The sequence below is a fragment of the Brachypodium distachyon genome, chromosome 5 (genome assembly GCF_000005505.3).
Source record: "Brachypodium distachyon strain Bd21 chromosome 5, Brachypodium_distachyon_v3.0, whole genome shotgun sequence".
Lineage (NCBI taxonomy): Eukaryota > Viridiplantae > Streptophyta > Magnoliopsida > Poales > Poaceae > Brachypodium > Brachypodium distachyon.
Genome location: NC_016135.3, coordinates 13,634,424 through 13,646,947, shown reverse-complemented (window position 1 = coordinate 13,646,947; position 12,524 = coordinate 13,634,424). Strand labels below are relative to the sequence as shown.

The window sequence follows — 12,524 nt, the reverse complement described above, 5'->3', positions numbered from 1 at the left end:
CACAAACGCAATGATACAACAGGCACACAGGTTTATATAGATGCTGCTTATTTCGAAATCACAGTACACACACAAGGGACAGCATGGTCGATGCCCCGCATGCAACCAGCTGTTGCTCAGTTCAGATACATAGCACACACTCACATGTAAATACACGCAGGCACACACGGCTGCTTGCTTTGGTTATTTTGTTCCAAACACAGCTAGCAAACAACCAAGCACCCATACGTACAGCCACCAGGAGACTGCATTCAGGCACACAGGCAGCAAACACTCTCAATCGCAACCCACACATATCGGCCAGGTCTGTGCACCCAGGCACGAACAACGCCGCTTCTTATTTGAAAGCCACAGAGGTGAGAGCCACCATAAGCTCACACCTGACACAACAGGCGATCGACCGATCGATGCCCAGCACACCTGAATTTGTCCTTCGTTGTTCAAAGCACACAATAGCAAACCAAACACAATCATACAGCAGCAGGAGCAGGAGCATCCATCCATGACCCTCATCAATTCGACATGAAAGGAATGCAGCAGTGGAGTGCGATGCAGGATTCACCTAGGCAATGTGAGATACAGAGAAACAAGAGGTTAGGAACTAAGTTGTTTCTGATTATGCAGTTAGTATAACAACTGATAAAAAAACATGGATTAATAACTATGCAGAGAGTATACCTGAGGACGGAGCCCCTGGGCAATTTCTTCTTGTAGTAGCGACAATGTACCGGCGCCTCGTAGTGGCTGGCCTCCGCGCCGTCCCATTCCAGCTTGTCCCACACGTCCTTCTCGATCTCCACGGTTGGTTTCTTCACGCCTGGCCCACGGGCCTCCACGACCGGCAGCCGGCGCAGGCTCCAGCATCCTCGGATCTTGATGGTTTCCAGCGCGGGTGCCACCATGTCGACTTCGCATATCTGCTTCAGTGCCGGGAGATCGTGCAGGTGGATGGTGGTCAGCTTCGGGAATGGTACACCGTTGGCCGGATAATTGTAGTTCAGCACGAAGACATCCTTGAGGTCACCGCAGTGGATGATGTGGAGGGTCTCCAAGCTGGGGAAGGAGGAGAACCACACCGGGAGCACGTATTGGAGCCTTGGGCAGGAGCCCAAGTGCAGGTGGCGCAGATTTCTGAACGGACGATCCACATCGTAGTGGTAATATATTTTATTGCAAATCCAGCGGACCATCAGGAGATCCAACACCCAGAAGATCTCTAGCTCATCAAATTTGTATGACCAATACGGGAAGACCACATCCAATTTGGGGCACCTCTCCATGCGGCATTGTTTGAGCAAGTTCCAGTCTCCCGGACCACCAAAACCCGCACCAATGAAGACATCGTGCACATGCAGTGATCTTGCGTGCTGTTGCAATATTTCAGAAAAATTATGTTCATCCAAGCCACGGCTCTCTTCAGCAATCTCGATATGTCCATCCAAGTTGGTGGTATCCGGAGGCTCTGGGAAAGCCTGCATCGGGGCAACACAAACCATACTAAGGATATCTTCGTACATGCCTACTGGAACAACAGGGCGCTGCACTTGACCACTGTACATGACAATCTTCTTCTCCTTGCAGATTGCTTCGAATTGAACAGACTCACTGTGCACAGATGAGGAAGTGACATGGATATCAAGGTAAACATCTTTATTGTCGCCACCACTGCTTATATACTTATCTACTGGATGCCTCAAAGACCGAACAAGTCTCGCATCTGAAAGAACAGCATACACTTGCAACCTGGAGGATGTATTCTGATTGAGGGACGGTCGTGGACACCCAACTTGAGCTCTCGTATCTACGCACAACAACTCCAGGCTGATATCACTCTCCCCCCATCGTATTGCACGAAGGTGCTCACACCCTAGCAGAAATAGTCGCTTTAGCCTCGGCACTTCCAGCACCATAGTTTCAAAATCAAGTGTCTTGATTGCACTTCCAGAAAGGTCCAGTTCAAGAAGATTGGCTAATCCACGAATGAAGAAGTTCTCCAAGTGTGTGCAGCCTTCTAGGGAGATCTTGGAGACATTGATCTCCTTCTTATCTGCTGTAGTAGATGGACGAAAATGTTTTGGAGGTAGCTCAAGGGCTGGTGTCCATTGGGATGATGGCCCATAGCCGTCAAAGCTGAATGACCTTAGCAAGTGTGGAAGCCCATCAGGCAGAACAACATCTTCGAGTCCAATGCAACCGTCAAGGACAAGAACCTGAAGGCTGCTTGCCTTAGATAGGCTATTTGGTAGAGTTTCCATCTCACTATTGCCAGACAAGTCAAGTATCTCTAGCTTTGTCTTGTGTACGAAGGAGTTGCATGTGTTTGTTGTTGCCTCTGGTCTTTGTGTAGGCTTGATTATCCGGAGTTTCTGAAGGTTAGGTAGCCGGTCTTGTAAGCGAGTTGTGTATTGCCAACACATGTCTCCCTCTATGTTTAGCTCTCTTGTGTTGGCCATGAGATCAATCTTTTCTTCAGATAGGATTTCATTCCAAGCAGTGAAACGTAGGTCCAGCACCCACAAGGTATTCAGGCATGGCCATTCAGTATGATCCTCTCTTTCATATGTTTGGTCATTGATACAACGATCCACTCCAAGGAACCTTAGGCTATTGCATTCTACAAAAGGAGGTGATGCAAAATCGAATGAACAACAACGGAGAATTAGCACACCAAGCTTGCTGGAACGGGCAAACAAACCATTTGGTAATGCTAGTGGGGGTGCAGATCTTTTACTTGCCAATAAGAAAGATGATGCCTCTGCAGGTATATGTTGCATACCATGTACTGTTATATCTGTTGATGTGATTGAAATCCAACGGTATGGCCCTTCTTCATATGCATCATTCTCTTTAAGTACCAGCAATGGAATCTTTAAATGTTTCTTGAACTTTATAAGCACATCCTCAAGCAAAGAAGCATCAGACTCCCAAGTTATCTCTCTATGTAACACCTTGCTTATCTCCCTTGCTGTGTCCTCTTGCAGTATCCCGTCACATATCAAATAGTTTGGAAAATGTCCAGCCCAATCAGATTTAGTGGTGGTGTCAAAGCTACAATGCATGAATAGTTCATACATATGACAATCTGCGACCATTGTCGGGTCCATGCCTGCAGCTATTGCGACAGGCTCTTTACATAGGACTGCATAATACTGATCACCAGTTAAATATCGTATTCTGTCGTAAAGCAAAAAATGGGTGAGCCTCAATTTTTCTACTAGTTTTTGTTTTCCATGGTCATGGTCTTTTATGGTTAAAAACCTCCTTCCGAATGTCCATATCAAAAAGTTGTCACCAAACTTGCCAAATGGAGGAACACCACAACTATATAAATCAACCTCGCTGTCACTTCCGTTATGAAAAATCGCCACAAACCTATTGTCCTTCAGAGTTCTATAAATTTCTCTTGAAACACCTAACATCTCGTTCCTTGAGCTTTCCGGTATTCCCCAAAAATCATCGTTTTCATCTGCCTCATCTAGAATGGCCATCACCGAGCGGTCAAGTTTGAGCTCTTCTGCAATTACCCTCTGCATTTCCCTTCTATTTTTCCACACCGAGCAGTCTATGTGAATTATCCTGTCAAAGCATACTGACCAAGATGGTCTGCAAGATGGAAGCACATCTGCTATGGATCTAAGAACAGCCGATGCCCCGAATCCACTCCAACCATCAAAATATATGACCCTGTTGTCGATGTACTGAAGATACCAAATTATCCACTCTGCGGCACCACCAACATCGGTAAAGCAAATTCCCTGAATTAAAAAAGTTGTAATTGAGTTAGACAGTGTTTGCTAGCAGCAGCAGCTTTAATCTAGCTCGTACCAACATATGTTCTGAATACATATACATGAACAAATAACAGGAGCATAAGTGAACTAGCCACATAATTACAACAGTCCTAAATGCCCCCCACCCCCTCCCCCAGTCCCCCCCTCTCACTCTTAGATTCCTCTTGATCTTCTCCTCGATCTCTTCCGATTCACGACAGAAGCAGCTCCCACGGCGTCTGGCGCATCAATGCCAAGCCGACTTCACCCTCGGTGGCGCATCACTTGCTGACGGCTACGAGGTCGCCATCAAGCACGACACCGCGAGGAACGGCAATGCCACGACACTTGTCCGCCTGCTCAGGGTCTGCGTCGACGCCGGCGAGCGGCAACCGTGGCCTGAGAAGGAGTGCGGCGTCGGCGAGCGTCGGCATTCTAGATGAGTTGGCTGGGCCTACGGGTCTGGCCCGCTATTTTTTTGTTTCTAAATTGTCTATACTTACGGACTTGGTAAACCTGTAAGTTTTTTTTTTTTAGCGGGAGGTAGACCAGTAAGTCACCACCGAGGCTGCTGGGTGCTAGGACCCGCCTGCCGGTGGATAGGTTTCGTGAGGTGCAGGTGTTGCAGTATTATTACAGAAACCATTCTCCAAGACCTAATCGAGATAGAACTATTTATATATACAACATGCATCATCATTCAGGGTTGATGTGATGAAATATCATACACAGCCGTAAAAGTCTCAAGAAATAAATTAGATAAAAGAATGCCATCTGCTAATTTGTTATCGCAAAATACACGTTAGTCATTTAGTGAACTCTTCCAAAAAAATTAATTAGTAAACCTCTGTAGGAATATCCATGACGAAGTCCTCTGTGGAAGACCAGGAAAGAAAAGCAGCAGCGAGTTCATCAATTAATCCTAACCCGTCATTTGAAGATTTGTCGCCACAACCTACATACGGAACAGAAACAATAACATGTTAGGTTTCTGTTTCACCATCATCTAAAAGTAGTGCTCCATGCAATTTTCGGCATAACAATGCTGATGGCACCAAGAAAGGAAGCAAGCAGTAGCGAATGCAACTAGTACCTTTTACTAGATCGTACGTACCTTAACACGAGTAGCTTTTGAGAAATGAAACTTGATGTCAACAATTTGAAGTACTGCGATCGATCTGCTCCTGCTACTGCTAGTATGAGTCCCAAATCACTCAGAGCAGGGGGTGCAAGATATGCAGGAGTAATATGGTTTGTCGTCCTCTGACGCTGCAGCACATAAGCCTTGGCAGTTTGGCTTCTGAACAAATCCCCTTTCTCTAAGTAAAGAAGGCACGATTGATTCCTTGCTTGTTGTCTGCATATACTGGCTGTATGGCGGGTATACTTTGCTTCTCATTGGCCCCCTTTTTTCCTTACCAAAGCATGACGCCCCCATAAAGCTAGTACTGCTTTGGAATCCCAAAAAAGGACACGAAAGAAAGAAAAACACAGCAGCCTACCGCGATGGCGAAGGAGGGCGGCGCCGGCGAGCGGGAAGCGGCGGAGGACAGCATCGTGTGGAGGGAGGAGGCGCGGAGGTTCGAGACGCCCGACGGCAGGGCTTTCCTCCAGTACCGCCTCGTCGCCCTGCCGCGAGCATCCTCCGGCGGCGCGACCCCGGCGTCGGCGGCGATGGTCATGGTGCACACGTACGTGCCGGGGAGCAAGCGCGGGCGGGGCCTCGCCTCGCGCCTCTGCGACGCCGCCTTCGCCCACGCGCGGCGCCACGGCTTGCGCGTCATCCCCACCTGCTCCTACATCTCCGTAATTAACCTATCCTCTTCCCTAACCCTGAACACTCCTCGCCTCCCCGAGTCCAAATCAGTTCTCGCTCCTCGAGTTTTCGAGTAATTGGGCGGCGCTAACTCATCTGCTGCAAAAAGGGAATATGGAGTTCTAATTGATTTATCAGTAGTAGCTATAGCGATTAGGGGAAATTGAAATCCTGGGAGTAATTGATAACTGTTCTTGAGCTGCGTGGACACGGAACTCGATGATTTAAAAGCTTGGATCTTTTACAGGTCAAACGTCTCAACCACAACTCTAGCTAGTTTGGCTATTGTTACGTGATTCTTCTTTTCGAAAATTGACACTGTTTCTCAAATAGTCTCGATGCGTTTCTCCTTTTGCATACTGTCTTCAGTCGTTGGAATTCCTGAATCTTGACGCCTGTTTTCTGAACTTGTAGGACACGTACCTCCCTCGCAATCCGGCGTGGAACGAGCTCCTCTGCAAGGACGACGAACCCAAACCCAGCAACACCAGCAGTAGCATGTAGCACATTCACTAAAAGGCTCTGCCTGTGCTCAACTGTTATGCATATATTTCTCTGAATAAGCAGCTGAATGGCACCACACTGGCGTCAACACCATGCCTCTTGTTGTAAGCTCTTCGTCGCGGGAGTTGATATCCTCAGGACTCATCAGCAGTTTTTATGTAACTGAATTATATGGCCGATGCTAGAGGTTTAAACAACATTTGATGTGGTTGGAACTTTTGATGTGTCCAAACGTCAGTAGATCAGAAACTGCTTTGCCGTACGTCTAACTTTCTTGATACTGCGAGCAAAAGATTACGAGAGCCAGCATATCCATGTGTTATGCTGTGATTATTCAGCAATCAATTATACATGTTCAGAGATCATATAGAACCATAGTATTTGCTGTGATTCCCATGCCATGATATTAATAGCCAGGCACAAAATTATTCAAATAGACAACGATTGATACCGGCAATTATGCATAGCTTTGTCCAGGCTTCATGATATCTAGCCTGGAATACCTCCCAGGCCAACATACCTCCCAGCCAATTACACATAACTTTGTTGCGGGGCTGGGGGCATGCCTCCACCCTAAACATGGTGGTTATTTTCTGGCCCGCTAGAAAGTAACAACATACATAGCATATAAAGATGCAACAACATACCTGCAACCCAGAAAAGGAAATAAAACAAGTACTAGTATGTACATTTTGTTCTAACATCAACCCAGCCTGGAATGAGATTATCGATCATCCCCATTCTCTATCATAGTGCTCTGTCTTCATGAGGTGCTCACCCAGGGACGAAGTAATCCATCTTCTCCACTGGTAAGTTTAGCACTGAAGTATCAGCCTGGAAATGCAAGAAATTAGTTCACAAGGTCCGGCTGGCCCCTGAAACGAAGTTTTTGTCACCATGGAATAGTGCAGCACAGAGCACACACTTGGCAGCAGCATGACATACCTCCTCAAATGGAACAAACACAAAGGGAGTCAAACCCCTGCTGTGGGAAACAGCAGGCACGTCTGGGTCATGCGTCTCATCCTCCCCCCAGCCCTCAACAAGTTCAAGTATGTTGCCTTTCCAGTTTCTCAGTTCAGTTCCATTCACCCCCGTGGTTAAGATCTTTAAGACATCTAGCCTATTATTTGCGCCAATTGTAGTGCCTCTAACCCTGCGGGATGTTCATGCAAAAATTGAAGATAAGGAACAGTCGATCATTATCAACACCTATACAGAAGTTTTAAGTCAAAATACCTAAGGCGCATCCTAACAAGTGTGTAGCGATGCCCTGGATATAGGAGTGCCATTTCTATCTGCATCCAGGAAAGATAAACTAAAATTAGCAAGATGCATAGTACCAAGAATTAATAGTCTTAATCTTTTTTCACCTGGCCATCCCCTGATAGTGTGTAGTCACCTTTAAACACACAATCTCCTTTTGATGCTCGGAAATGCATGTACTTGACAACATCTTTAACTTTCTGTGGGGAAATCTGCTCATCGCAGGAAAGAGAACATCAAACGATGTTTCACTAACAATAAACCATATCATTGACCAAAGAAAGGGTTTAAATAGGCACCTTGTACAGGAACTTCCCGCTTGGAAAGAATCTCAAGTAACGGTAGTAGCAAACCTGAAGCCAAAAGGAAAGTATAACTAATGCAAGTGCAACCAACTAGGAAACAATAGTAGACAGCATCAACAAATATTACTAATGAACACCACAATAAAAATTTCAATAATATAATACTCCCTCCGTCCGGAAATAAGTGATTTGGATTTGTATAGATTCTCATACAAATCCAAGTCACTTATTTCTGGACGGAGGGAGTAGTTAAAAAGTTCCAGACACCCGCCACAGAGGCCGAAGTCCATTACTCTCATAACAGAGAACGAGGTTCAAAAGGAAATTTAACTTAAAAACAGGAATTAAAACCTTGATGCTGGAAGCAAAACAAGCCAGCTACCGAACGACATGAAGAACTAAGTTTTTAGGCATGCACCAGACCAATAATATATCATTAATGATTAGAGTTATGCCTTTGAGCAAAAAAAAATCCTTGTTCTAAAAGACATATAGAGTGCCACCATACCACATTGACAGTTTTCTTGAACTGCCATTCTGTAACTCCAGTATGGATATATGTGTTCCTACTAACATAGAGACCTGAAGAAGCATTGAGTATGAAAAGTCAGTATAAAGTACAACCACAATACTAAATGCTCTAGCAATTACACAGAAATAACACGACATTGAAAAAATTAAAGGAATGCCTTTCAGCTGGTCCTTTAAAAGTTTAAGTATTTATCACGGATCACTACAACTATATCTGTGCATTAGGACAAAGTTTTCTAGAATACTTTTTTTTTCTAGAATACATTAGGACAAGTGCTAAAAACGTAAATGATGCTTCTCAACAAGAGTGGGAGAATCCACCACTATAAGCAGTTAAACATGAATGCATACTTGAACAACCTAAATATACCTTGAATAGCCTGCTCACTGCAGGTTATACTAACATGTATGTGTCGGTGTACTGCTCATGACACCCCAAAACATAAAGTGTGCAAAGCTAAGCGGATGCGCGCACACACACAAAAAAATGTTTAGACAGTGATGCGAATCTAACGAGCACTTCACAAGAATTTTTACTTATGGCACAGTAACTGACACAACGATATGAAGGAAGTTCCCCTAATAAGTTACATTGTTTTCATGCTGACCATTTCGCAAAAATCGGTAATAATCGGAATTTCTGAGGTAACACCTGGTCAGGTTAAACAGATTAAAAAGTAAAGATATAAATCTTCAAAACACTTTGTCTATTCGAATAAATATGATTTCACTGAGCCATATCATATGATCAAATTCGGAACTGCTTCTTGAATATTTACCATCATTTCGAATTCTTGGTCTCTGCGTCCACATTTTCCTCCAAGAAGAATCATACAACAACTGCAACAACCTGTAGTTTGCCTCCGTTCCATTCCTCTTTAATAGAAAACAAATCAGATGTTTGAGAAAAAACTATGCAAACCAAATACTAAAATAAAAATGTGCACTAACCTGCCAGGTTTTGAGGCAAGCGTTCCGCCACAATGTAGGATTTCGTGCAGTATATTTCCACTTGCGGCAGACAGTAGCAGCCCTCCCTAAAGTATATGGGCTCATTCTTGCAAAGATCTGTTGAAAACATTGCCACAAAACAGTTAACGAAAGCAAAATTTATTGACCAATGTGATATAATATAATAGGTTTTTTTTTACACTGATGTCATGATAGAATGAGGTACCGAGTGAAAGAGAAACTTACGTTATGGTCAATCAATGCCATACATGCTAATGTTGTGACACTTACATAGCGATATTTATATACTTACAAGGAAATAAATCGTCATTTCTTTTTTACTTGTTGTTTTGGAGATTAAAATGTTAAATGGTCTCAAATAAAAACATTTGGCTGCTATTTTTTCTAAATATATGTTAGCAAAAAGATATAGAACTAGAAGTACTCCTGTAACAAATCCACTAACATCATTTCCGTGCCACGAATCTAAAAAGTTCTTTCTATATTAGTGGTCAAAGTCTTAAAACTTTGACAGCATTTTTAAACGGAACATACTGAGAACAGAAGTACATAATTACTAATGGAACAGAAAATGATTAGCACAGTATTTAAAATTCATGGATCAAAAGATGAAAAAAAATTGGTCCTTAGTCAATATATAATCATCACCTCGAAAAGCAGTTCATCAGGTAAGCACTGGTGAATGAGTGCCAGATCAGGTGAACTGCTCAAACTGCTGAATGGTGATACAGGCTGGACTCTTACTCCATATAGTTCTGTGAAGCAAATAAAAAAGCAGAAGGGACAAAGCTTGTTAATCTCCAATTCAAGAAGGGACAAACAATCTTCAATTCCAGCTTTAACTTCAGTTGTACTTACTCAGCCATGGTCTATCTGTTGCAATATATCTCGTGCTTCTTAAATGTTCAAACGTGTTAAACTCTGGGCAGATATCAATGGAGATTTCTGCATGGTAAGATATTAACATATCACGTAAGTTTGCCAAAGTGAGCAGTGACAACTGAGAACTGATCCAAAATCCTGCAACAAAAATAAACAGGCCTGCGACTGTGATAGTTACTGCACGCAGAACTTTCTATGATATAAGTGAACTAGCAGCGTTAAGTGAATGTTTGGTCCATCTCTGCAGCTTCGGCTTCACCTTCACCACTCTCAAGATAACATAATCCACCACAACAGAAATATCAAATAATAACTTAACTCCATCACGACATCAGAATCAGCATTATGAGATATATTTATGCATTCCAAAACTAAGCTTTAGAACAACATAAACCTTGCAAATTCCATAAGCAATTTGCACCCTAGTTTAGCCACTTTATTTTTTTCTATAATTCTTGATACAGAATAACAACTTCAACGACACATCATGACCTCAATGTGCCTTCTGACCTTGTCGAATCTCGCTGACTTCTAACCCTTGGTACAGGTACTTCTAATAAAAAACACTAAAACATTGCACCATGTTATCGATGTGCCTTGTAGAATGTCGATTTGAATTATGCCCTTGGTAGAGGTACTTGTAACAACAAACACTATACCAACACTTCAGGGCATCGATATTCCAAATGTCCATCAGTCCATCTCAGTTCTAGTCATTAGCAGAGGTAGTCCATCTCCCTTAACCAAAAAGCTTCCTAATTCCGACTTAGGCAGTGTTTTGTTAAGATTGGTAATATAAATATAATGGGAATGGGGTTACAAGCAATTTGGTGCTGTGACAGATGATCATCTGATTAGTTTGATCCAACTAAGGAAGCTTTTAGAATTTGTTAAACTATCTATCGGACTACTCAGTAAAGGTGAAACGATATTTAACAATGATGACCAGTCAACACCACGATGGTCCCAGTAGGTCACATATCCAGCAGCAAATTTATAAAAAGGATATCAAGAGAAATTTAAAAGAGGAGAACGAGAAAGCTCCAACTATATCATTGCACACACAGACAGAATCGACAGCAAATTAGTTGGGACATTGATTCCACGCCCAGCTCAGCGAATTTAGCGTGGAGGATCACCGGCGCTACAGAGATATTCAATCTGTAATCAAAAGGTGGACTGCGCTAGGGCACTGGAGAGCGAGTGGAAGAAGCAAATTTGCTCCGGTAGAGAAGAAGGGACGGGAGAGGAAGCTGAGAAGGGCTTCTTCATCGCTGCGACGTTCCGGGGGCTCGTGGTTGCGGCAATCTCCCGTGCGCGGAGGAGCAGGGATCGTAATGGATATCGAATACGGCTGATTTCTTTCAGAAAAAATAAAATCAACGGGGTAGAGTAACAAAATTAACCGTATTAATCCACAAATTCGCATGGAGTGGGTGGGCTAGATACCTGGGGAGGCCATGGGGAGCAAGAAATCCGGAGGAATCGAAGCGGGGAGCCGGGGGAGGTCCGTACGGGCCGATGCGCCGAATCCTATGTGTCCGAGGAGGGGAGAAGAGAGAAGGCGCTCAGCTCATGGCCTCCGGAGAGGATCGTTCGTGTTTTTGTGTTCTGCTGCTGGTTTATTTACGGCCACAAATTTGAGGGGTCTAATCGTCTGGTCCACCCGATCGGTACACCCAGATTTGTACAAGGTGATGTGTGTGTGACCGCTTAGACGGCAAATTTACACTAATCTAGGTTGGCAGTAAACTGGATCGTGGTAATTATGTTTCTAGCATATTTTACTTGTTTTATCCTCTGACGGACCATTTTTATTTCTGGTTTACTGCTCTCTACGATCCTAAATTCTTATCGTGATGTCATGGTAATTTGAACCAAAACCACGACACCACGATAAGAATTTAGAATTGAAGGAAGTATGACAAGCTAACAAATTATCAAAAGTACCACGGTTCTCCATCCTTAAAAAGCAAAGTTGGAAGTTTTTATTCTGAATTATCAGTACTTGAGTAAAACTAAAAGTTCTTTTACCCGCAAACAAAAAGAAAGTTCTTTGCAAACAAAAAATGATTCATCATAACTCTTTTTCAAAAAGTCATAGTTAAAGAGAGAGAGAACACACCAGGATAAATATTTGATGAACAATCTAACTTAAGTTATATATTTTGATCAATTAAAAATTCATGTTTTAAGGGAAAATACGATAACCTAGACATATAGGTAAACAAAGAAAAGATTAAGATCGTATGTTTTGCGGTAATCCTGACACTTCGAGGCTGGTTATCCTAGTTTCTGCCATAATTATGTGTCGGCGCTAGAGTAAATTACATAAAACAAACACACTAGTGACTAGGTTTTCAACTCGGTGCCATTTTTGTTATGGTTACTAAAAAAACACTTTTGTGGCACGTGGTGACTGTCGCATAAATTGCTATGTTTGGAGCGTTTGACGCCGATTCCGACAGGACTGGCCTA

At 43.3% G+C, this 12,524-nt stretch overlaps 3 protein-coding genes across 3 annotated transcripts; 1 reads left to right on the top strand and 2 right to left on the bottom strand.

Annotated features, from left to right (window-relative positions):
- Positions 1 to 11: 11 nt before the first annotated feature.
- LOC100838558 lies at positions 12 to 5,027 on the bottom strand. The gene is made up of 4 exons (XM_010241616.3): positions 4,885 to 5,027; positions 4,616 to 4,725; positions 679 to 3,755; positions 12 to 562 (listed from the first exon to the last, which is right to left on the bottom strand). The coding sequence occupies exons 2-4, from the start codon at positions 4,631 to 4,633 to the stop codon at positions 559 to 561; spliced, it is 3,099 nt and encodes a 1,032-aa protein (XP_010239918.3). The 5' UTR covers positions 4,634 to 4,725; positions 4,885 to 5,027; the 3' UTR covers positions 12 to 558.
- A 207-nt stretch (positions 5,028 to 5,234) lies between these two features.
- Positions 5,235 to 6,352, top strand: LOC100831300 (acetyltransferase At1g77540). The gene is made up of 2 exons (XM_003579716.4): positions 5,235 to 5,576; positions 6,001 to 6,352. The coding sequence occupies exons 1-2, from the start codon at positions 5,277 to 5,279 to the stop codon at positions 6,088 to 6,090; spliced, it is 390 nt and encodes a 129-aa protein (XP_003579764.1). The 5' UTR covers positions 5,235 to 5,276; the 3' UTR covers positions 6,091 to 6,352.
- Positions 6,353 to 6,515: 163 nt separating this feature from the next.
- Positions 6,516 to 11,657, bottom strand: LOC100830993 (F-box protein 7). Its single transcript, XM_003579715.3, has 11 exons — positions 11,496 to 11,657; positions 10,023 to 10,109; positions 9,813 to 9,919; positions 9,144 to 9,260; positions 8,972 to 9,068; positions 8,170 to 8,243; positions 7,656 to 7,709; positions 7,464 to 7,568; positions 7,330 to 7,388; positions 7,036 to 7,246; positions 6,516 to 6,924 (listed from the first exon to the last, which is right to left on the bottom strand). Exons 1-11 carry the CDS (start codon positions 11,506 to 11,508, stop codon positions 6,865 to 6,867), a joined length of 984 nt encoding a protein of 327 aa, XP_003579763.1. The 5' UTR covers positions 11,509 to 11,657; the 3' UTR covers positions 6,516 to 6,864.
- Positions 11,658 to 12,524: the final 867 nt, after the last annotated feature.

Excerpts from the sequence above, each read along its gene's own strand:
- LOC100831300 (XM_003579716.4), top strand. The coding sequence starts at position 5,277 with ATGGCGAAGGAGGGCGGCGCCGGCGAGCGGGAAGCGGCGGAGGACAGC. Across the intron at positions 5,577-6,000 it reads CCACCTGCTCCTACATCTCC|GACACGTACCTCCCTCGCAA; the intron begins GTAATTAACCTA and ends CTGAACTTGTAG.
- LOC100830993 (XM_003579715.3), bottom strand. Across the intron at positions 7,569-7,655 it reads GCGGGAAGTTCCTGTACAAG|ATTTCCCCACAGAAAGTTAA; the intron begins GTGCCTATTTAA and ends TGCGATGAGCAG. Across the intron at positions 7,247-7,329 it reads CTTGTTAGGATGCGCCTTAG|GGTTAGAGGCACTACAATTG; the intron begins GTATTTTGACTT and ends AACATCCCGCAG.